General features: G+C 40.6%; 1 protein-coding gene across 1 annotated transcript in view; it reads right to left on the reverse strand.

Annotated features, from left to right (window-relative positions):
- Positions 1–2788: 2788 nt before the first annotated feature.
- Positions 2789–26074, reverse strand: part of RMDN2 (regulator of microtubule dynamics 2) — a 71414-nt gene continuing 48128 nt past the window's right edge. Inside the window, exons 9-11 of the mRNA XM_004006014.6 lie at positions 21523–21576; positions 21358–21438; positions 2789–8881 (exon numbers count right to left, since the gene is read on the reverse strand). Coding sequence (XP_004006063.1) covers positions 8828–8881; positions 21358–21438; positions 21523–21576 — 189 coding nt within the window. The 3' untranslated portion in view covers positions 2789–8827. The remainder of the gene's footprint in view (positions 8882–21357; positions 21439–21522; positions 21577–26074) is intronic.

The raw sequence follows: 26074 nt of genomic DNA on the forward strand, positions 1-26074 counted from the left end.
GATGTGCCCGCAGTCTCTTCCACATCCCAGCGAGCTGGTCTCTTTATAAAGGAATCCAGTGTTAATGGTATCTAGCTGAGTTTGGGAAAAATCCAAATAAACTTACCCCTCACATTGAGATTTCTTGGCCATCTTAGTGAGCCAAATAAAGCAGTCCATGTTTAGGGGGGGTTTGCAACTGTGAGATAGGTCATAATCTCCATTAAGTAAGCTATGAAATGTAAATTACAGTTATGGAACAGTGAAAAATCACATATTGACATCAAAATTAAAAGGGAAACAAAGTATGACTATGAGCATCGTCTTTTGGGGAAATGACCACAACCAGATGTAAGTAAATTATACCCTAATGAAAAGAAGGCATCTTTCCAGGCCACTGCCATGAATTTATCTTAGACATTCCCTAAACTCCCTATCCAAAGCCCATCTTAAATAACTGTTTTCCCATCCAATGAACCATCTCCTTCACTGTGGGAAATTCGTGTACATTTTTGGCAAGTTAGCAATTATACAAATTTTAAGAAGTCTATCTTTGTAGACATCTATCTTTTTAGCTGCTTTAATCACTTGGTTGGTAAATGCAAACAAAAGGAAATAGAGTTAGTTCCTGAAGGATGTTAAACCTTACGTGGTTTAAGATGGATTGTATGGCTCCAATTATGATGTCTTTCATCGCTGCACAGGCCCAGGCTGAGAGTCAGGACATAGGGTTCTGGCCACTGCTCACTCTTGAACTTGGTATGTGACCTCCAGCAAATCTAACCTTTGTTCCAGTTTCTTCTATGGTCAGAGGAGGATGGCAGCATTTTCTCAACCCATCTTAGCAAGTAAAAAGCTTTCATTGAAATATTAGGCATGAGAACACTTAGAAAAATTAAAAGTTCAATATGACTATAAAGCATGGTTTGTTTTGCATTTAAAAGAAAACTTTTAAAATGTTATAAACATGATATGTGTGCTATCATTATACATATATAAGACCAGGTCTCTCAAGCAATAAAAATAATAGGTCATCTTTTTCCAATCCATTAGCAATGAGCCCAGGGGCCAAACAGCCTGCAAAACAATAGGTACTTCTGCCCTGCTGTCAGGATGGTCCTTTAAATCATTTTAAGCTTCACACTGGGGTACTGCAGGAGTCACTTGATTGCTAAAACAACAGACCAGAAACTGAAGTCTAGAAATAAAATTAAAATAAAAAAAAATAATTGGGTCATAGAAATGCCACAGTGCCTAAATCCTAGTATGTGGTCTGTATTTCATTGAATGAAGGTTGTTATGGCAACCAAAAAAAAAAAAGCACTAAAATTAAAAAAAACTCTGTATTGCCTTTAGGGAAGTAAGAGAGCACCTTAAATTTGCAGCAGAAAGGCTGGTCTTGGCGTTGCCTCAGGCTTGCTGCCTCTTGTCTGGTCCTTGACCTGCCTCCTCTCTTTGCTGGCTTCTTCTCTCTTTCCCTGCTCTCTCTCTGTCACTTCATATCTGAAGGCAGAAATTTTTTCTCTTTTGGGAGCACTTTCTTAACCCATCTCAGCAAGTAAAAAGCTTTCATTGAAATATTAGGCATGAGAACACTGTGATGGATGTGGTGGGCGGGAGGGTCAATGGGCAACTTCCAGCCTGCACGTCAGTGGCCTCAGTGACAGCTCGCTCCTGGAACCTGCACTGAGCTTTAGACCCTGACTTGGACTCCAAGGAGAAGGATGTGAACAAGGTACTCCTTGGTCTCCTGCTTAGGGCCCACCATGATCTGGGTTTCAAGGCTTCCTGGGACCCCCCTCATGGCTGGGGTGTCATGGGACTGGGATCTGGAGGCACCGAGACTGGGCGGAGATGGACCAACCACTGCCACAGGGCCCCCCAGGCCAGCTCACAGTGCTCCAGGGGTGGGAGTCCTCCCAAGGCTCACTCACCCTGGGGAAGCTGTGCCTCGGAGGAAGTCATCGCATGCCGTTTGTAACAAGAAAGGAGGCTGAGAGGGGCATTTCTAAACCATCCAAAATGAAAAATATTCATACATGCCAATCACTCATGCTAGGTGAGAGACCAGTGTCACTATCCTTATATCCTTTTTATAGACAATGACATTAAAAATTAACATGATGAAAAGAACAGAGTACATGACAAAGTACAGGAAACAATATCCCAGAGTTAATAAATAATAATGACATGTTATTTTTCTCAGTTTTTTTATATTTGTGGCATTTATCAGCTTTTAAAACTTCATATTTGTTGTGATGTCTCTTTCATTCTAAATAAAGTTACTTTCATACCTAATTTTGTATTTTTCTATTCTTTTTCTTGGGCTTCCCAGGTAGCGTTAGAGGTAGACTCCACATTGTGTAAACTTGAGGCAAACAAACTTGGATCAGCCCTTGGATAATTCCATGTTAGCTCAATATACATGTGATTAATTACGATTATTTGGGTACCTTGAGCTCCTAGGGCTGAAAAATGTTAAGGAAATAAATGCATGTCAAAGAGACAAAATAAACAACTAAATGGTAGGTTGGCTGGAAAATCACTATCTTCATACTGGTACCTTTTAAAAATGAGAACAGGCTGCGTTAGGCACCAGATGATTTTCACACTACAGCACTGTCTGCCAGATTGGAAGGCGCTGGTTGTCCAATGAGGGCTCTGCCAGAGGCAGAGTTATGTGGCATTAATAATTTCTAATGAATGCCGTTTCTACCTGCCGTTTCAGCAGACTGTTTTCCCAATCAGGTTTCCCAATTTAAATTAGAAAATATAAATATAAAGTATTTAAGAAGGAGGAAAGAGACAATTTAATTCTTCATATGCAAACTTTATGACCAAAATTTAAGAATGCTATATAAAAACAAAAAAATTATCTCAGGGTTCTAACCAAAGTCCAATTAATTAATTTCATAGTGCAATTGCTCAATTTGCTTTATTTCATAGAATGTTATAGAAACTTCTTTAAAAAAATAAAGTCAGTACGTTAGAGTCTGGAAAGTACCACAGTTACAACTTGCCAAATTAACAATTTCTGTCTTTCAAAATCCAAAACATGGACAATGGATATGAATCAGTTGTTTTCAAGATATTGGTCAGCAGGAAAAACAGGACAGTGGTTCCCAAGACACAGGTAATAATCAAAGTTAAGCCCTACAATTGACCCAGGTCACTGTCTGGAGAGAGTTTCCAGGCAATGGTGCATAGTGGGTGCATCTCCTTGAGTTGAGGAGACAGATTAATTGACACAATGTCAATCAAAATCCAAGGTAGATTTTTTTGTAGAAACTAAAAAAAAAAAAAAAAGAAAGAAAAAGAATTCTAAAATTCATATGGAAATGTAAAGAACTTAGAGTAGTCAAAAAGCGTTAGCAAAGGAACAAGCTTGGAGGAATATCTGATTTCAAGACAATAGAAAACTAAAGTAACTAACTGAGGGTGCTACTGGCATTATTACTGATAATAGATCAGTGGAACAAAATGGAAAGTGCATAAATAGACCCACATATATACAAAAAACTGATTTTTGACAAAGGAGCAAAAGCAATTCAGTGGAGAAACAGCAACTTTCTTAGCAGATGGTGATGGAACAATTGCAAATCCATTCACACAACAAATGAACTTCAATCCATAACTCAGATCGTATACAAAAATTAACCTAGAATAGGTCACAGATTTAAATGTAAAACCAAATATTAAAAAACTTTTAGAAGAAAATATAGGAGAAAATCTTTATGACCTTGGATTAGGCAAAATATTTAGATACAGCACCAAGAACAAGATACATTAACATATAAATGGTTTTATCAAAATGAAACACATTTGTCTTGTGAAAGACACTATTAGGGAAGACAAGCCACAGGGAGAGAAAACATTGGCAAAATCTGTATCTAATAAAAGACTTCTATCCAGAATACCTAAAAAACTCTCAAAATTCAACAAAAAGAAAACCAGCAACTCAGTTAAAATAATGGGCAAAAAAAATTGAATGATATTTCATCAAAGAAGATACACGAATGGCAAATAAGCACGTGAAAAAAAGCTCAGTATAATTTGTTATTAGGGAAATGGAAATTAAAATCCCAAGTAGAGGTTACTATGTACCCAGAATAGCAGCTAAAATGCAAAAGACTGACTCTATTGTACAACACAGGGAACTGTATTCAATATCCTGTAATAATCTATAATGGAAACTATGTAACTGAATTACTGTTGAATACCTGACACTAATATAATATTGTAAATCAACTACACTTCAGTAAAAAAAAAAAAAAAGACCATACCAAGTGTTGTCAAGAAGCTAGAGAAAGTGGAACTTTCATACACTGCTGGTGAGACTGTAAAATAATACTTTGGAAAACAGTTTGACAGTTTTTAAAAATGCTAGATATAAATCTACTATATAATTCAGCCACTCTCTGCCTAAATGTTTATCCAAGAGAAACAAAAGCATATGTCCATTTTAATAATTTATATGAAGATTCACAGATATATTTCTAATAATCAAATACTGGCAACTGCCCAAATGTTCATTAACAGGTGAATGGAGAAAAACAGCAACAGTACTGTGGCATATGTAACCAAATGCCAGTCAGGAATAAAAAGGGATAAACTACTGTTACACACACCTGGTGTTGGAGAAAACTCTTGAGAGTCCCTTGGACTGAAAGGAGATCCAACCAGTCCATACTAAAGGAGATCAGCCCTGGGTGTTCTTTGGAAGGACTGATGCTGAAGCTGAAACTCCAGTACTTTGGCCACCTCATGCGAAGAGTTGACTCATTGGAAAAGACTCTGATGCTGGGAGGGATTGGGGGCAGGAGGAGAAGGGGACAACAGAGGATGAGATGGCTGGATGGCATCACTGACTCGATGGATGTGAGTCTGAGTAAACTCCGGGAGTTGGTGATGGACAGGGAGGCCTGGCGTGCTGTGATTCATGGTGTCGCAAAGGGTCAGACATGACTGAGTGACTGAACTGAACTGAACTGAACACACACCTAGACAGCATATTAAAAAGAAGAGACATTACTTTGCCAACAAAGGTCCATCGAGTCAGTTCAGTTCAGTGGTTCAGACCACTGCTCGGACTCTGGAGCTGGCTGCCCAGTTTGGATCTAGTACTGTGTCAGGCATGGTATCTAGAAAAACGGTACTGATGAAGCTATCTGTAGGGCAGGAATAGACACCCAGACTTATGGACACAGTGGGGGAAGGAGAGGGTGGGGCGAACTGAGAGAGTAGCATTAACATATATACGCTACCCTGTGTAGAATAGATCGCTAACAGGAAGCAACTGTGTGGCACAGGAGCTCAGCTCGGGGCTCTGTGATGACCTAGAGAGTGGGAGAGAGGCCCAAGAGGGAGGCTATATATGTAACCTTACAGCTGATTCACGTTGTTGCAAAGCAGAAACCAACACAACACTGTAAAGCAATTATCCTTCAATAAAAATAATACCCCATGCTTCAGATCCCCCATCTGTAAATGGGCTGTGTTTAAAACTGTTTTTAGTAGGGCTGCTGTGAGGATGAAATGAACTAACACAGGGAAAACACTCAGAACAGGTAAAACCATGCAAATGTTACCATTTTCAGAACTCTTTCCCTCCCTCCCACTTCCCTCTTCCCACCATCAACACCAAACACACTGGACTTCACTCAGTTCAATGGAAAAGGCCCTGAGCTCAAAGAAGTGTGCAGAAGGCATGAGATTCCGAGACCTGGAACCTGGTCCTGACTCAGCCACTCACCAATTTTCTGACCCTGTCCGTATTGCTTATGTATCAGAGCTAAAACTGTTTACTGGTAAAATGAAAAAGCAGGTCCAGAAGATCTATGGTCCCATCCACCTAATACAGCTTTTTATAATTTAAAAGTATAAAAAGGTGAAGTGAAAACCTTTTTGACAACTTTCAGGCACAACAAAGATTTTCATTTACCGTGAAGGGTATTTAGTACTTAGTAAGAAAGATAATGTGGTAGTTTACCCAGACATGACAATTGTTAAAATTTTAGCAGAACACTGAGTTACATGAATGTTTTATGAGAAATTATGCCTCTTATTATGTGCAGAAATTGAACACATTCAAATGTTCTGGATTGGAACTCCCCCTTTCCAAAGCTGTACATGAAGTCTCTTGAAAGTATAGGAGTTCATGTACTTCGTGGTGGAGGGTATACCAAGGCCTTGGCCTTAGTGACCCACCAGGAGAAATCATTTCAAAAACTCTCTGCAGCTAGTCTGTCTACTCCAAGGTCAGTAGAATGAGTGGCGAGCAACTACAGAGAGGAAAGAGTTGATAATGGTTCACTTTGTATGAAATTCACTGGAGTTTAAGTGTAATAATCTACATATAAGGCCGCCATCCACAAATACCACTCCGCTTTTAAAAGTGGGGGGAGGGTGGATTTAATGTGGAAACTGTCCTTAGCTGGTTTCACACATACATGCTTTGATTATAAACCTGATGAAGACTAGCCATGATCAGGCAGCAGGGCTCTGATGTTAATTGGAAGAGGATATGGTATTATCACAATAAGGACAGAGATTTCCTCCATCAACATCCTACTGAGAAATCTGTCCAATGTGGCAGAAACTCACAATATTTTCAAGATTCAAATAACTTTCAGAGAAGTTACACTCCTGTTGGGTCAAGTCCTCATTCAGAAACATTACTCAATTGAGACATCAATTTGTCCAATGAAGGCATTATGGACTACAGGGACCAAATAGGACTTTTGTTGAAACAAGTGAGGCTTTATGTTTCAATTATGATCCCAAGTCCTACCATTACTAAAGAGTGTTCTTGTAGTTTCTCATAATTCTTAGCCAAAGTCTCTGTACCACTTTCTGCTAGCTTCCCAGGTGGCGCTAGTGGTAAAGATTCCACCTGCCAATGCAGGAGACATAAGAGACACAGGTTCAATCCCTGGGTTGGAAAGAGCCCCTGGAGGAGGGCCTGGCAACCCACTCCAGTATTCTTGCCTGGGAAATCCCATGGACCGAGGAGCCTGGCAGGCTACAGTCCGTAGGGTCGCAGAGCTGGACACAACTAAAGCAACTTGCACGCACTGCTTGAATGAGCTGCTCCAGCAAGGCTTACAATGTGACTGATTCTACATTATTTTCTGCTGCTAGAATCAATCACCTGTCTCAACTTGTGCATTCTCCTAGCTGTATAGGGATAGCCAGAGGTAGGCTTTGTGGACATAAGTGTACCTGCAAAGCTCTTGTCTCTTCACCTAGTACTTTCAGTGTTAAACTAGTTGTCAGAGTTTGGGCACGAATCAGTTGGACTGATTTAGGTATCTTGATGGGCTGTTATAAAAGATGAAAGGGAGAAACTAGCTCAGTTTGATGAACTGGTATCACTAGAACAAGGCTTGAAATTTAGTGTACAAGTGTGCATGTGTGTCCATGCATTTGGGATAGCAAACCAGCAATTTTTTACCTGATTTCCAGGATAAAGCTGGTTAAAGGGTAGTGGGGAATCTATAGATTACTGCTAGCTAAGTTCAACTGAAAAATCCTTTTAACTATTAAAAATTGGGGAATATTAGAAACAAAACACAACTCCACAGAAATATCAACATTTTCAGTAGATGAATTTCTATGCACATTTTCATAGAGTTGAGATCATGTGTATATATTGTCTTGTACTTGAACTTAAGATGCTCCGTGCATTTCCCTATATGTCATCTTTGAAATTATTTTTAATCTCAAAAATATTCTATTGTAGTTATATTCTAATATGGTTAACTGCTTTATTACTGTTCAGTTCAGTTGCTCAGTTGTGTCCAACTCTTTGTGACTCCATGGACTGCAGCACGCCAGGTTTCCTTGTCCATCATCAACCCTCGGAGCTTGCTCAAACTCATGTTCATCAAGTTGGTGATGCCATCCAATCATCTCATTCTCTGTCATCCCCTTCTCCTCTTGCTTTCAATCCTTCCCAGCATCAGAGTCTTTTCCAAGGAGTCAGTTCTTCACATCAGATGGCGAAAGTATTGGAGTTTCAGCTTCAGCATCAGTCCTTCAATGAATATTCAGGACTGATTTCCTTTAGGATTGACTGGATTATTACTGTTACACATAGGGTTTTACTGTAAAAAAGAATGCTATTATGAACATTTGTGCGTAAGTGTACTTTTTCACTTTAAGATTTTTTCTGTAAAATAAAATGATGAGATAAAGAGTTTATATATTTTTAAGGCTCTGGTTAAATTTTACCAAATATTTGGTCAAAATGCTCTCCCAGCAGCAGTGTATGATAACGGTCCACCTTGCGGCATCATTGTCAGTACTGAATGTTTCTTTAAAGGAAAAAGTCCTTGCTATTTTGATGGTAAAACAGTATTCTAATTTTCTTCACATTTTAAAAATTACTAGTTATAGTTCCCCTTTTGTTTTCTCTTATCAACAACTTGTTTATGTCCTTTGCCTTTCCCCCCTTTTCCTACCACATTAATAAAATTATTTTGTTTTGTAAAGTCTCCATTAAGGCAGCAATAAAACACTCACTAGAGTTCATTTTATTGAATTGATTTTAGTATTTTATTTAAGGAAATATTCTGAAGACTATAGTTCATTATTTATAGGAAAAATATAAAGCATACATGTTTAAAGATCATTTTGTAGTGACATTATAGGAAATAGATTTCTCCAAATAACATAATTAGTTTTGTAGTGCTACCAGCGGAATGCATCCTGCAGAAACATGGTTTTACCTTCAGGTCTGAGCACACTGCCCTTACATCAAAAAGGAAAACAGGATAATAAAAAAACACAACTTTGACTAAATTTTTAGTAGACCACATCTGATTTGTTGAAGAGCAAGTTCTTTTATTTACCTCTTCAAGGAAGTGCTTATTTTTTTCACCTCTTTCTGAGCATCTTCATCCTTTAAAGAAAATACAAATACACAATAAAATTTCACACTTCATCCTGATACTCTAGGTACTTTGAAACAGACTTGTTGAACAAGGGTTACTTTTTGAAAGACCATCACAAAGAAAACTGTGCATGTCTTAGCACCAGGCATGATTTGGATCTCTGAGAATGTAAGTTATACAGAGAGCTATTTCCAGGCTCTTTCTCCAGGCGGTCTGGGGTGGTAGATACAGGAAGCAGAGCCCTTTCTGCGTAAGCTGACACACTGGATCCATCACGGTGTTAATGATAACATTGTTTTCTTCTTCAACTATAACGTGGAAAAGGTCTGAGTCCTACCTAGCAGCAGAATTTGAACAACTCTGAGATTCCTCTGTAAGATCCAGACAAGATTCCATGGTAAGATCCAAACTACCTATTTTTTTATCAGGTAATTTAAGATTTAAAATCTGGAGATCCAACTAGTCCATCCTAAAGGAGACCAGTCCTGGGTGTTCACTGGAAGGACTGATGCTGAAGCTGAAACTCTAGTACTTTGGCCACCTCATGCGAAGAGCTGACTCATTGGAAAAGACCCTAATGCTAGGAGGGATTGGGGGCAGGAGGAGAAGGGGACGACAGAGGATGAGATGGCTGGATGGCATCACCTACTCGATGGACATGAGTTTGGGTGAACTCTGGGAGTTGGTGATGGACAGGGAGGCCTGGTGTGCTGCAATTCATGGGGTCGCAGAGAGTCGGACACGACTGAGTGACTGAACTGAACTGAGTGTGTTTTATAGGACTCTATGTGTGTTATTATTTCCTTAAAACAAGTGTGGAAGTTATGAAGAGTGGAAATAAATTCAGATGGTAGGGTGCTCCTATGCATTTTTTGTGTTTGACAGACACTTACCAACCACCTATCAGAAAGGGTTTAAGGTATTTAACATATTTAAAGAAAACAGGAGGAAAAACCGGACAGTTTTTGGAAGCAGTTGTTGGCTATATTTTTTTTAACAAACTGGAAGTTCTTCAATAGTTTTAATCTAAGCTTTAATACAGTGATTCTATTGCAATGACTGATGAAGTCTACCTTCTATCAAATCAGTATTTTTGAAGACTGTGAGAAAATAGGGCTAATGAATCTAGGTGAGTGATGCATTATTAAAAAGAACTTACAGAAAAGTCACAATTCAAGGTTAACTTTGTAATCCTAGGGCCAGCTCAGTGCCTGGCACCTAGAAGATTCTAAATAAGTGCCTATTAAATAGGCAGTTGGCTACCAGAGCTCAGTAACATTTTCTCAAATCTAGGAACCAATTTCTTACAGATAAATGATGGAGATGAAAGAACTGTTTCAATTAAATGCCTAAAGAAATAAATATACTCAAACTACAATAAAAGGTTTAAAATTAAGAGCATGGCTTAGCAATATCTGCCCTCTGGAGGCACCACAAAGAATTCCTCTAATTCCTACCCAATCCAACTGGTAACACCACACACACACCTTCCTTTTTTTACCTTCTTCCCAGGGCTTCCACCCCAGTCTTTAATTAATTTACCTTTCTTTTTTAAATGGATAGAGGACACTGGCAGTGCCTTTCAGCTAAAATAAACAAAACAAAACACAACACCAGCTAAAACCACCACCTCCAGTCATGCTTGTCACTGCCTAAAATGCACCCCATTCAGACCATTAATCCTCTTTGGTACTCACCCCAATACTGCTCTTCTCTGCTCTCTCTACCCTGAGTCAACTTCTCACTTCTCCCCCTTTTCCCAAACAAAGATCCCTGGAACTCCTGTTAGGAGACTTGTTTTGAAGTCATATTTGCATAACCAGCAAGGTACTTGCTAAGAGAATATTTCTGAGGGGGGCTCAGGAAGAGAATGAGGGAGTGGTTGGGGCCAATGGCAGAGGGTAACTGCGCTCGACAGTTCCTCATATTTGTTAACAAACTCCTGATCACTCTCTTTTATTTTTGATGACTTTGACACCTTGGTCACTCTCTCCGAGTTCTCCCACCACTGTTGGAGACTTCACTGTTCCCATGGTCTGCGTATCCCAGCCTTGCAGAAGGGTGCCTCTTCATCTTTCCTTCCTCCCCCATGAGCACACCCTGGGATGTGTCAGACCTAAAACTGCTCCATCTCTGAGACAGGGATCTTATTCTCTAAACACTGCTTATCCTTGAGAGTCATTTACCTATCCATCTCTTCTCTCTCTCAAGAATTCAACATTTCAGCCATACTATACTTGCTGAAGCTGAAGTTCCAGTACTTTGATGTGAAGAGCCGACTCACTGAAAAAGACCCTGATGCTGGGAAAGACTGAGGACAGGAGGAGAAGGGCATGACAGAGGATGAGATGGTTGGATGGCATCACCAACTCAATGGACATGAGTTTGAGCAGACTCTGGGAGATGGTGAATGAAGGACAGAGAAACCTGGTGTGCTGCAGTCCACGGGATCGCAAAGAGTCAGACACGAATGAGTGACTGAAAAACAACAATACACTTGTATAGTGCTTTTTCACGTCATAGTTACCAGTTCCAAGCCTTTGTTAGTTCTCTAGTATTTCATAAAATATGGTGTGTATACCACCCACACTGGTATCACCTGGGATATTTGAATTACTTATAAAGTATGCATAATTGTCCATGTTTTCATTCACCCTTGCCAAGTAGGTATGTATTTCAACAATAGAGTAATGAGAACACATTTTTTATATGTTTCATTTTTTCAGTCACATTAAAAGTTGTTGTCTGATTAAGCCAAGTCTTTGTAAATATGTTTAGAGCTGTATAAAAAATGGAAACCGATTAATCCATTAACAGTGATGTAATAAAGGAAAACACCTCAATTACTCAGCACAATGTTTCATGACCTTTTAAAAATGTATTCTTTACTTTTTGGCTGTGCTGCTCTCTTCGTTGCTGCACAGGCTTTTGTCTAATCGCAGAGAGCGGGGGCTGCTCTCTAGCTGCGGCGCGCGGACTTATTGCAGTGGCGTCTCTTGTTGCAGACCTTGGGCTCTAGGGCGCAGGGACTTCAGTAGTTGAGGCTCCACGATTCAGGAGCACAGGCTCAGTAATTGCGGAGCACAGGATTAACTGTTCCATGGCATGTGAGATTTTCCCCAACCAGGGATCAAACCGATGTCTCCTGTACTGGCAGGCAAATTCTTTATCACTGAGCCACCAGGGAAGCCCCCATTTCATGATTTTTAAAAGACAAATACCCATGTATTAGATTTTTCATCAACTCTTATTAATCTCATTGTTTATTACATCTCACCAAAATCTGTCTTCAGCATTTCTAAGAATGCATCATAGTTTTACATCTTTACATGGCATTATTTTCAGTAATATATTTGGCAAAAGTCTAATTATATGTTGAATTTTGTACTAAAGGGTGCTTGATAGGTTCCCCCCGACCCGAGTATGAATTTTCTTATATAAAATCCAGATGAAGGCATTTCTACATTGACTTGAGGCCTGAGGAATTCTGAAGTGTAAGAACTTGAAGGCTGACTAAAGCATGATCACTTCATTCATAACACTAGAGTGTCTGATACAGTGAAAATCTTTGCATGTCCTGGAGCGTTGCTTTATGAGCAATGGGTTTCCCATGTTTATTTCACTTATTGCTTCTCCAACATGAACTGTCTTGTAGTTTCCAAATGGCTTTCTCCTCCTGGTAAAGACTTGCTGCTTCCCTTCCTGTTTGACTCTGAGTTTTCTGTAAGGCTTGAGCGCTGGCTGACGGCTGCAGGGTTTCTCCCCTCTATGAGCTCTCTGCTGTTTACAAACGTTAGTGCTGAGACTGAAGATTCCTCCACACTCTCTAGGGTTCCTCTCCGGTGTACGTTGTTTTATGATAGCTAAGGTTAGGGCATCAACTAAAGGCTTTACCACATAGATGATATTCATAGTTTCTCTGCAATGTGAATTCACTCATATCATTTCAAAGACAGACTTATTACTGGAGGTATTTCCATAATGATCACAAAGGGATTCTCTCTGGTGTGAGTTCTCTGGTATGAAGAAAAGGTAACTCTCTGGCCAAAGTGTTCCCCACGTTTGTTATAGGGTTTCTCCTCAGTGTGAGCTAACGTGTTAAGCTATTGCTGAGCTGTGAGCGAATACTTCCCCATTCTCATTATGTTCAAAGAACTCCTTTCCAGTGTGAAATTTCTGCTACTGATGAGAGGCTGTAAAAGGTTGGCCCACATCCATTCATCAACTCATTGATTTACATATGAATTATATGCTGATCATTCAGTGATAACCTTTAGTTAAAAGTCTTTGCAACACTGGTTACATTCAAAAGGTCTGTTATTCTCCTGCAGGTACACGTCTTCTTTGTATTGAAGCATGTTCAATGCACAGCTATCTGATTAATTTTGAGGCCTTAATTATGCTTCAAGCACTTGCTATTTGCCCATGTTTATGCAAATGTCCTCTTATAAGAAGCCAGGTTATTGTTTTGAGTTCAGGTTACTCCTTTCTTCCTCAAATTCAAACTATTTACTCTGACAGTGGAGGTGAAAAATATCTTTAAGGGATTAGATCTGATAGAGTGCCTGAAGAACTAAGGACAGATTCCTGACATTGTACAGGAGACAGGGATCAAGACCATCCCCAAGAAAAAGAAATACAAAAAAGCAAAATGGCTGTCTGAGGAGGCCTTACAAATAGCTGAGAAAAGAAGAGAAGCAAAAAGCAAAGGAGAAAAGGAAAGATATATCCATTTGAATGCTGAGTTCCAAAGAATAGCAAGGAAAGATAAGACAGACTTCTTCAGTGATCAGTGCAAAGAAATAGGGAAAAACAATAGATGGGGAAAGACTAGAGATCTCTTCAAGAAAATTAGAGATACCAAGGGAACATTTCATGCAAAGATGGGCTCAATAAAGGACAGAAATGGTATGGACCTAACAGAAGTAGAAGATATTAAGAAAAGGTGGCAAGAATACATGGAAAAACTGTACAAAAAAGATCTTCACGACCCAGATAATCATGATGGTGTGATCACTCACCTAGAGCCAGACATCCTGGAATGTGAAGTCAAGTGGGCCTTAGGGAGCATCTCTACAAACAAAGCTAGTGGAGGTGATGGAATCCCAGCTGAGCTATTTCAAATCCTAAAAGATGATGCTGTGAAAGTGCTGCACTTGATATGCCAGCAAATCTGGAAAACTCAGCAGTGACCACAGGACTGGAAAAGGTCCATTTTCATTCCAATCCCAAAGAAAGGCAATGCCAAAGAATGCTCAAACTACCAGACAATTGCACTCATCTCACACACTAGCAAAGTAATGCTCAAAATTCTCCAAGCCAAGCTTCAGCAGTACGTGAACTGTGAACTTCCACATGTTCAAGCTGGTTTTAGAAAAGGCAGGGGAGCCAGAGATCAAATTGCCAACATCCGCTGGATCATGGAAAAAGCAAGAGAGTTCCAGAAAAACATCAATTTCTGCTTTCTTGACTATGCCAAAGCCTTTGACTGTGTGGATTACAATAAACTGTGGAAAATTCTTCAAGAGATGGGAATACCAGCACACTTGACCTGCCTCTTGAGAAATCTATATGCAAGTCAGGAAGCAACAGTTAGAACTGGACATGGAACAATAGACTGGTTCCAAATAAGAAAAGGAGTACGTCAAACTTGTATATTGTCACCGTGCTTATTTAACTTATATGCAGAATACATCATGAGAAATGCTGGGCTGGAGGAAGCACAAGCTGGAATCAAGATTGCTGGGAGAAATATCAATAACCTCAGATATGCAATTGACATCGCCTTTATGGCAGAAGGTGAAGAAGAACTAAAGCTCTCTTGATGAAAGTGAAAGAGAAGAGTGAAAAAGTTGGCTTAAACTCAACATTCAGAAAACAACGATCATGGCATCTGGTCCCATCCCTTTATGGCAAATAGATGCGGAAACAGTGGCAGACTTTATTTTGGGGGTGGGGCTCCAAAATCACTACAGATGGTGATTGCAGCCATGAAATTAAAAGACGCTTACTCCTTGGAAGGAAAATTATGACCAACCTAGATAGCATATTCAAAAGCAGAGACATTACTTTGCCAACAAAGGTCCGTCTAGTCAAGGCTATGGTTTTTCCAGCAGTCACGTATGGATGTGAGAGCTGGACTATAAAGAAAGCTGAGTGCTGAAGAATTTGATGCTTTTGAACTGTGGTGTTGGAGAAGACTCTTGAGAGTCCTTTGGACTGCAAGGAGTTCCAACCAGTCCATCCTGAAGGAGATCAGTCCTGAGTGTTCATTGGAAGGCATGATGTTGAAGCTGAAACTTTAATACTTTGGCCACCTGATGCAAAGAGCTGACTCATTTGAAAAGACCCTGATGTTGGGAAAGATTGAAGGTGGGAGGAGAAGGGGACAACAGAGGATGAGATGGTTGGATGGCATCACTGGCTCAATGGACATGAGTTTATGTAAACTCCGGGAGTTGGTGATGGATAGGGAGGCCTGGCGGGCTGCAGTCCATGAGGTGGCAAAGAGTCGGATACAACTGAGCGACTGAACTGAACTGAACCCTGACACTAGGTGGCTTCTTCCTACAGATATTCTGCATGGAAGTTAGGTCCTAGCTTTTACGACTTTTCAGCCTAGACTCTGGCAGTGGGCAAGTCCTCTCCCTCCCCAGCTCTAGCTCTTCCCCTTGAACCAAGTGGGCAGGCACATCTGATTTTCAGAGCTCAACCCCCAGGCAGATCCTACGACTGATGTTTTCCATCAGTCATGTCTCTGTATGGTTTCCTCTGAGATGGGTCCAGCAGGCCCACTCTCCCTAAGTCCACAGTCTTGTCCTCAAAGGTCCTCATCTCCTGTGGCTGCAATGCCAAGAACTCAGCCACCACGTGTCCTCCTCTGTTCTCTCACCCAGGGACCATCGGAGCGCTAGGCCAGCAGAGCAGACCCTAGTGGACAGAGTGAGTCACATTGATAGCGAGGTTGCTGTCACCACCCTCTGCAGCTTGGCACTTTTTTCTATTAAAAGGCCAGGAATTCATATTTTTAACAAGCCTCCCACATCCAAGAAAGTTTTAAAGATTTAAACGACTGGGTTTAAATTCTAATTTCCTCAGAATCTCAGTTACCCGTCAGAACCTCAAGAAGGCTTTTCTTAGCCCCTGGTTCAGGTTGCAGTCCCAGTTTTATTTTCTCATAAACTCGGTGCTTTCATCTCCATTACCCTCATCATACTTTATTGCTATTACTTGTTCAGTGCCTGCCTCAGACTGTAGAATTCATGGTGGCAAAGACAGGATCTGCTTTATTTCTCACTGTATCCCAAGCCTCGGACAGAGCAGCACCGTATTTGCAATATAAACGAGTAAAGGTAATTTTTTTCACTTACTCAAGCACACACATTTAAAAATACAGATTTATTTGATCTGAAAGTGTCGGAAAATATTACATTTTGAGAAAATACATCAATACTGTCCACTAAAGACTTCAGATAAATAAGAGAGAGACTTATATTAAGCCATTATACTCTGGGCATTTGAATAATGATTTATCAGACATCAACTTTACTAGACTGCATACTGGTTAAAAATGACTGATCCCAACTGATGCTATATGCTATATACAGTTATTTTAAGAAAATTAAGTTAATTACAGTTAAGTTCAGTTGCTCAGTCGTGTCTGACTCTTTGTGACCCCATGGATGGCAGCACACCAGGCTTCCTTGTCCATCACCAACTCCCGGAGCTTACTCAAACTCATGTCCATCGAGTCATGAGTTTCTTTTTTTTTTTAAGACATCATATTAAAAAAAATTAATTACAAGGAAGGCTAAAAAACTTCTTTAAGGTGTTTTTTATATAGCTAAGGCCATTAGATACTGAGAAAGCGTAAGAAATAATATATATATGTATATTTTAGAAATAATATATTTTGAATGCAGATAAACAGAAGGTAAGAGACAAGGAGTGCAAATTGGAGTATGTAAACAGAGTAACACTTCCTACCTACAATTCAGGAAATGTCTGTTCAGAGAGTGGGAAAGTATCCACTCCAAAATGGCTTTATCAAAAAAAATTTCTTAGTATACAGGAAGAATATATTCTCCAGGCAAGAACAGCACAGAAGATAATGTACAAGAAATACATTTAAATGAGAAAAAAATAGGCAAATACAAATTTCTAACAAATGAGACCCTGGACAACATTGCTGGATTCCCTACAACAGGAAGATAGGTTAAGAGCTGGGGACTGACTATGCTTTCTAAACTTATCTGAAAAATGGATAGTCTTAACTAGGACAATCAAATATGAGATCTTAATTAAAACAGAACTTAGAACTGAAGATATTTAAAGTAGAATTAGGATTTTAGGGAAGTCTCTGATGGCCCAGTGGTTAGAATCAGTGCTTCCACTGCCAGGGCTCTGGGTTCAATCCCTGGTTGGGGAACTAAGATCCCACAAGCCGAGTGGTACAGCCAAAAACAAAATAAATTTAGGATTTTTTTCTTTTACTAAGAGTGGTTACTAAGGAAAGTGATGATTATCAATCTGTAGAACAGGTTGTAAATAAAGCCCAGGACTTTAAATTACAAGTAATTTCAAAGACAACAATATCACTTGCTTTGATTTCTACACTCCCAGAGGCATATTCTTTCTGTAGTTGTTTCTGGTACATTGTATTTATCGTCCAAAAAGAGTTTGTCTTAGAGGAGCAATGAATGTCATTTCAAAGTTTTATAACATTTTTAAAGTGGTTTTTTTTTCTTTACTGAATTAGCACATCCCTCACTGAAACACAAATCTTACACAATGTTTTTTCACATTTGAGCTTTCTCAGGTTGCTCTGAGCCAATAACTTGGACACTTCCTCTGGGCAAACAACTTTCAGGCCACTGAGGTCATCATTATTTCACTCAGTGATCATTCTCACATTGTCTCAGACACAGGAATCACTTCTATTTTAAAAGAAGGAATGCTTCCCAGGACCTGACATTACCTTTCTAGGGTCAAGAAAAGTCCACATGAATAATAAAATACCGTAATTTCAGATTCTGGAAACATAAAGCAGCTTACATGCACGAATCTGGGCTCTAGAGGCCCAAGGGCTGACAGTCCCAATATTAAGTGCTGTGTGACGAGCTCCAGGCTCCTTGATCAGGACAGAAGTCATTTCACAAATAACTGTGATGCCAAGAAGAGGGTACGAGTGCCATGGAAAGAAGCACAGATGCTATGCAAGTTCACAAAAGGGAGAGAAAACCAACGGCTGAGCTGCCTTTGTTGTAACGAATGCCAAAGCTAGATATGTTGGAAGGAAATAACTGGGTCAGCAAAATCACTGATGTGATATACTTCAACTTAGAAAACCTTCACAGAAAGTGGATACTACAGATAACTTGCCTCATTCGAGTTTCTAACTGAAAAAGAAATTGAGATATTCCTGACAGTATCTGAACAACGTTTAAAAAAAACCAAAAACTAGGAATATAAATTATAAGAAAAAAAAAGTAATGTGGGAAATATTTGCTAATACTGTTTTGCTTATTACATAAATAGTTCCACATGGCCCAGCTTTCTTAGCTACATTTATTACTAGCTCAGCTGGTAAAGAACCTACCTGCAATGCAGGAGACCCTGGTTTGATTCCTGGATGGAGAAGATTCCCTGGAGAAGGAATAGGCCACCCACTCCAGTATTCTTGGGCTTCCCTGGTGGTTTAGACGGTAAAGAATCTGCCTGCAATGTGGAAGACCTGGGTTCGATTCCTGGGTAGGGAAGCTCCCCTGGAGAAGGGATAGGCTACCCATTCCAGTATTCTTGGACTTCTCTGGTGGCTCAGAAAGGAAAGAATCTGCCTGCAATGTGAAAGACTTGGGTTCGATTCCTGGGTTGGGAAGATCCTCTGGAGGAGGGCATGGCAACCCATTCCAGTGTTCTTGCCTGGAGAATCCTCATGGACAGAGAAGCCCGGGAGGCTACAGTCCATGGGGTCGCAAAGAGTCGGACAAAACTGAGTGACTCAGCACAGCGTAGCTATTTAGTATTACTTATTAGCACTATTCTTTTTCTTTTGTATGGTATTAGTCTTTGGAGGCTTCCTACCAATACTTATGGAGTCCTTGTTATATGCCAGGCGCTGTATTTGGCACCAGGAAGAGAGCGATGAATGAAAACCACCTAGTTGCTACTTTCATGGAACAACCACGCAAATAACTATAGAATCACAACTGTGCCAAATGACAAGAAGGAAAAGCATGAGGTACCTTCTTGCCTGAGAGTGCCAGGGGAATCTTGCCTGAAGAAATGCCGTTTATGGTGAGGCTTGAAGGATGAAGGGAGTGGGGGGTGGTTCGTAAGGGAATGCTTCAGAAAGAGGGAACACCATATGACAAGGGCGCAAGGCGGGAGGAGCACAGTGCAGAGGAGGAGAGACGGGAACTATGAAGCCTGAGAGGCTGAGCGGCGCCAGCCCTGAAAGGCGTGCTAAAAATTCTGAACTACATCCTAAAAGCAAAGTGTGTTCAAGCAAGGAAGTGACATGTGAGGCTTATGCTTAATCTATGGCTTTGGCTGACACTGAGAGCCAGCATTGACTGAGCAGGGGCAAGAGGCTATGAGACTGGCTGGGAGGTTTACATGATTGTAGCTCGGGTGAAAGAGGATGGTGCCCTGCTTGGAGGGCTGGCTGGAGACTGAGATGGGGAGAGAGAGAGGGGGCACACACGCATGCCTGGATGACTCAAGGCATGTTTTAGAACAACTCTGAGAACTTGGTGACAGGGGAGACATCTGGTTTGGGGGTGCTGAGAGACAAGGAAGAGTCAAAGAGCATTCCCAGCTTTCCTAGTTATGGGGATGGAGGTGCCGTTTACTAAGAGGGGCAGATGGAGGAAGAGTGGATGCAAAGGCCTAACGATGAGTTGAGTCTGAGATGTCTGTGAGTCATCCAAGCGGAGATGTCAAGCAGGACATTGGATAATCAGGTCTAGACCCAGAGGAGAGGTCTAGAGACACACACTTGAGGATCCCTGGTAGGTATGTAGCATTTGAAGCCATGGAGGATAGGTTTGGCTGGCAGGGAGAAGGAAAGGGAGATAAGACTTAGCAACCAAGGCTCAAACCCTAAAGCTCATTAATTTGGCCCTCTTGTGAGAGCCCTAAATGTCATGCATAGATACTTGCATTTCACACCAGGTATTATCATATTAAATTACCATATCGCATTTTAATTTTGTACTCTAATAAGAATGCATAGGCTTCCCTGGTGGCTTAGTTGGTAAAGACTCACCTGCAATGTGGGGGACTTGGGTTTGATCCCTGGGTTGGGAAGATTCCCCTGGAGAAGGGAATGGCTACCCACTCTAGTATTCTGGCCAGGAGAATTCCATGGACTGTATAATCCATGGGGTTGCAAAGAGTCGGACATGACTGAGCAACTTTCATTTTAACTTTCTAATAAGAATGCATAGACACTTAGTTTAAAATGACTGCATGTAACCCAAACTGGCATTGCTCAGGAGAGATGTGAAAGACAATAGGGTCCCGACCACTAAAAAGGAGCAGGCAACCTGGGGGTACAAAACCTGTTTTCTGCTGAAAAAGTTACACAACCTGTCTTCTGGAGAAGGAGGGCTGTTTCCTTTCCAGGTGGCTCAGTGGTAAGAATCCGCCTGCCTACGCAGGAGACACAAAAGGCACAAGTTTGATCCCTGGGTCAGGAAGATCCCCCTAGAGAAGGAAATGGCAACCCAAGCCAGTATTCTTGCCTGAAAAATCCCACGGACAGAGGAGCCTGGCCAAAGGGTCACAAAGAGTTCAATGAGCCCAGCCCAGCACATGAGATGGGAACAGGAAAACATTTATCTATTTCTTTTTGTTCCCACAATACCTGTATACAGGAACACAGACTGAGCTGTTAACACTGTGAAATTCTTAAAACTTAGAGCACATCCAGAATTCTGAATTAGTGGGAAAAGAGGCAAGAAGTAATATGACTGCTTCTTTTTCATTAACGGGGTTCAAAGACCGAGAAAATGTTAGTACGTGTTTTTAGTTCTCTCCACGGCCTTGGACAGTCACAGCCTGCTGTGCACTGGGGACTGATGGTGGCCACTGCATGGACCCTCCTCCTGCTGTCGGGGGGGTGGCCTGTCTAGCTTGCTTGCTGCCTCCCCCAGTGTAATCACCAGCTCTGCAGAATTACACCTTCCTCCATCCTTCCTCTGGGACTTGTCTTACTCCCCGCTGTGTAACACCCAACGAGCATCACCATATCTTAACTGCTAGCTCACAACTGATTTTCACGGCTATTAAAGATACAAGGGGTCTCCTGGTGAAGGGTTATCTATAGCAGCTTTTAAAACTTCATAGTACATGTTAAATCCAAGTTAAAATCTTTTAGGATAGAGAAAAACTCCAGATGTATCTACGCCACTTGCTCGTAGTTGAGGCTGGAATTGTGCTAATAAAGTAAATAGTGCTCCTGGTTACTGTGTGGACTTACCTCTTTGGTGATACACGGAAGCAACATCGCCAAATTACAGAACTTCACAGCATTGTCGATTTGATTAAGATCGGCATAACACTAGAAATGAAAACAATAATATGAAGGGCAGCGCATTTTTGTGCAATGGATTCAAAGTGATCTTAGAAAAGTGTTCTTCATTACCTTGGCCATGAACATGTAATTGGACTTAGAAAACCCAGGCTGTAGTTCTTCAACCTGATTTTAAGAGAAAACAGAAAAGAGACTATCAGGGAAATATTAGAACACCAAGTAAAGGAGATATATTTCAATAAATCAGACATGAACCACGTTACCCTAAGAATTTAGGCTGGTTGTGTCACATTGGAATCATTTTATCAGCTCAAGTATCTTTTGGGTGGAAATACAGCTTTTGAGCTTACCCATTAAAATGGGATTGTTACTGTGGTCATAAAGCTTACAGAGCAATGAGATACTTTAAGATTTGGGGATCACCTTGTATAACCATCTTCCTCACTTCCCCTTCTCTATCCTTTCTTTTTTTTTTCCAGGGACAAAACAACTGGTGGTACAGTCCCCTCAGGACAAGTCCCTACAATCTCCTTAGGAAGCAGGAGTGGAGTGTGACTTGCATTCCACGGCAAGCATCTTCCACTACATTAATATTTGATTTCTGATGATTTCAACACATTCTGTACGAGCTGAATAATAACTGAGGCCCATGATGTCAAGTTCTTTTAAATAAAAGGCAGATGCTTAAAATAACTAGTCAAAGTGGCAAGCCACCTTGCAGATTTTAGTTAGTGGGTATGATAAAGTTCTTTACGCCTCATCTGCTAGTGTCTCATTTACCACTTCCTTTTCTTTACCTCTGGTAAATAAGAATTTCGCCAGATATGTGGTGTTGCTACTAGAGAACTCTTCTTAGAACCTAAGCCTGTCTTTGCATTGGAGCCAGATTTTGAAGCTCCCAGGTTGGGACCCCGACCCCCAACACAGAAGGAGGCAGAAGCCAAAAGGAGGATGCTTTAAAAAAATTTACAAATATATGCTTGTTTTACAACTTATCAGACATATTCAAAATTAAAAAGTGAAAGCTTCTCTGTTTCAATTTTATTCTCAATTATGATCTATTTCCCCAGGGGCAACCACTCTTAACAGTTTGACAAATGCATCCTATAGACCTTTAAGCAGAGGAACTCCCTGCCTCCCACCTCCTACCTCCCCACTACTCAAGATGACTCATTTCTGAAAAAAAATTTAAATAGGAGCATTTCCTACTTATTGGTCCCACACTCTTTTTTCCCCTCAACATATCACAGACACAAACACAAATCTACCTCATTGTTTCTAGGAGCTGTATTTCATACTACATATACACTATGATTAAATTAAGCATCGCCGTTAGACATTTAGACTTATTTTTCACTATTACTAACAAGGATCAATGTACACACTTGCTCCTACATGCCCGTGTGATGTGTGCAGGAGAGATTCCCAGAAGTTGGATTTCGGAGTCAAAAGATACCTACATTTTAAGGATGAACAGAGGGGAAAGCAAGAGCTAGGGTTCTGAGGAATGTTCCAATACCTTATGAGAGCACATCCCTTGTAAAGGCCACTTATTCCCTGCAGAATCCAAGAGAAGGGTCCTGGGAGGAGGAGGAGGAGGACAAAATCTCTTGGGCTAGGAAGCCAGACTAGGTGTAACTCTTTAAGACTGAGTGGATGAACAGCGTGTGGATCTGGCCTAGAACCTGTTAGCGAAACACCGGAGCTGCCAACAGACTGAAGGCAGTTGCTGCTCAGCCCTGGCCAAAGCCTTGAAAGCCCGACAGAGCCATCCATGGTGCCAGTGGGTTCTGGTCCTCCCGCTTCTTCTCTCTTGTCCAATTATTTCCATTTTAACTCTTTGAGTTAAAAAATTTTAAATTTCTTTAATGTTGTTCCCACATGGAGATGATGAATGCTCACTAAACTTACTGTGATAATCATTTCGTGATGTATATAAGTCAAATCGTTATTCTGTACACTTTAAACTTATGCAGTGCTACATGTCCATTATACTGCAATAAAAGCAGAAGAAAAAAAAAGAAGGACCTGGATTAAACTTTATTTGATTGATGTCCAGTAGCTGCCCTCATTCTGTCCAAATCCTATCTAGATAACTTGTCCCAACAGAGGCACATCAGCAGCTTAATTCTTTAATGTTGGCATTTTAATTTCACATATATACTTTAATACTTACGTCTAATTAACCAGAAAGATCATAAGTCAGAGCACCTCTTTTTGTGCTTATGGTTAAAAAAAAAGAAATCCAAAGGAACAAAATCACTGAGGACAGTGCAGCTGTGAAATTAAAAGACGCTTACTCCTCAGAAGGAAAACCCTGACAAACCTAGACAGTGTATTAAAAAGCAGAGACATCACTGCTGACAAAGGTCCGTATAGTCAGTTTTTTGGTTTTGCCATCTGAGCCACCCTATGGCTGATTCATGTTGATGTTTAACAGAAAACAACAAAATTATGTAAAGCATTTATCCTTCAGTTAATAAATAAATAAATAAATATCTTTAAAAGCTATGGTTTTTCCAGTAATCATGCATGGATGTGAGAGGTGGACCACAGGGAAGGCTGAGCGTTAAAGAATTGATGTTTTTGAATCGTAGTATTGGAGAAGACTCTTGAGAGTCTCTTGGGCAGTAAGGAGATCAAACCAGTCAATCCCAAAGGAAATCAAGCCTGAATATTCATTGGAAGGACTGATGCTGAAGCTGAAGCTCCAATACTCTGGCCATCTTAAGGGAAGAGCCGACTCATTGAAAAGACCCTGATGCTGGGAAAGATCGAAAGCAGGATGACAGGGTGCAGGAGAGGGAAGCCTGGTCTGCTGCAGCCATGGGGTGGCAAAGAGCTGGACACGACTTAGTGACTGAACAACAACAAAGGAACAGAGGCAGGCTGCTAACAACACTTACATAGTAAAATGGAGCAGATTCTGAACTTTGCCAAAGGCATTAGCTGCATAACAAGGAAGGTTGGGCTATTCAATAGAATGTTTTAATTAACAGGCAGTTTCTATGATGTTCTTCAAACTATGCCATAACATCTGGTAGAAAATACTGTACTTGCTTACTTCATCTTGGTCATCCAAGTTCCCCAAAGGCAGGAGCTGTTATGGTCATTTCTGTGTTCCCTTTATTTGGTATTAGGTGTATGCTTAAAAAACACTGCTGAATAAATCAGCTTTGTTTTAAAACATCTCATGAACTCATGCAGCAGCCCTCTGTCATATCAAGTCACAGAAGACAGCTTAGCAGCTGGTGAAACCACTAAGGAAGATTTGGGGATCTTGTGACTGCTAACAGTGAGTGACATCAGGATGGTCAAAATTGCCACACCTGTCTTCTACCACACACACCCATCCAGGAGTGCTCCAACATGTCACGGGCTGCACATGAAGGACCTTGAGATCTATAAAAACAGGTCAAGCTTTAAAACCGCGTTGTACCACAATTCCAATCATAGGTATTTACCTAAGAAAATTTAAAACATGTCTACATGAAAGCTTGCCTATGAATGATCATAAACACTTTATTCATAACAGCTCCAAGCTGGGAACAACTCAAATGTCCATCAATTGGTAAATGCATAAGTAAATTGTTATAAATCCATGTGATGGAATATTATGAGGCAATCACAAATACATTCAATAAATTGACTGCCTCTCAAAACATGCAGAGCAAAGGAAGCCAGATATACAAAGTATCAAAGCTATGATTCCATTTATACAAAACTTTAAAATAGGCCAAGTGGTGGTAGTTACATAAGTATACCAACTTGTCAAATTTCACAGAACTATACACATAAAATGGGTGTATATAATTGCACATAAACTATATCTTAATATATTCAGATATTCTGAAGTAATTAGTCTGGGTTGTAGCCTGGATTAGCATTTTTTAAAGCTCTCCATACAATTCAAATGTATCAGTTCTGTTCAGTTCGCATAGACAAGGTTAAAAACGACTGACTGAGGGAATCAGGCCATAATTTTGGATGAAGTGGGAAGCATGCTATATCTTAAAAGAATCCCATTTGCAGATGTCTTGGTCTCAAACCACCTCCCTAGATGTTTTGAGGCTATGGAGAACTAGATTTCACTGGTTATATAAAAAAATAACAGCAATATCAGCAATGTTTCTTTTAGTTAGAGCCCTTAGTGTGTGAGACCATGGGCCAAGAAAACTACATGTATTATTTCATGTAATTTTCACAAAAACAAAATTAGGTATTATTATGCCTACCTTACTGATAAAGAATTTAAGGTTAGGAGAAATAAACAAACAGGTCCATATCATATTAACAGTAAAAGTCTCAGCTCTTAAACTGTCTGATTCTAAAACTAGAGCTCTCTCTCTACAGGAGTGAACGGCATGGCTCTGGAGCTGTATTCCTGTGAACTTCTTTGGAGGCAATGGAGTGGGGCAGGACTTAAACAGTCTGGGTTCTGATAACACGACTTCCTGTTGGGACCAGCGGGGGTGCAGAAACATGGAGTGTGGGAGCCACGGTATGTGCTGTTTCTTTCTCCTTGCTTGTCCCCCCAGGCTTCTCAGTTCCTCCACAGCCCTCAGCCCTCAGCACTCTAGGCTGCTTGGTACCCTCGTGTGCTGCAGTAAATATGGGGTGAAGCACTCCTGATGCCTTCTCACCCTCTTGACAAACACTGTGG

This window comes from Ovis aries, chromosome 3, assembly GCF_016772045.2.
Source record: "Ovis aries strain OAR_USU_Benz2616 breed Rambouillet chromosome 3, ARS-UI_Ramb_v3.0, whole genome shotgun sequence".
Classification (NCBI taxonomy): domain Eukaryota; kingdom Metazoa; phylum Chordata; class Mammalia; order Artiodactyla; family Bovidae; genus Ovis; species Ovis aries.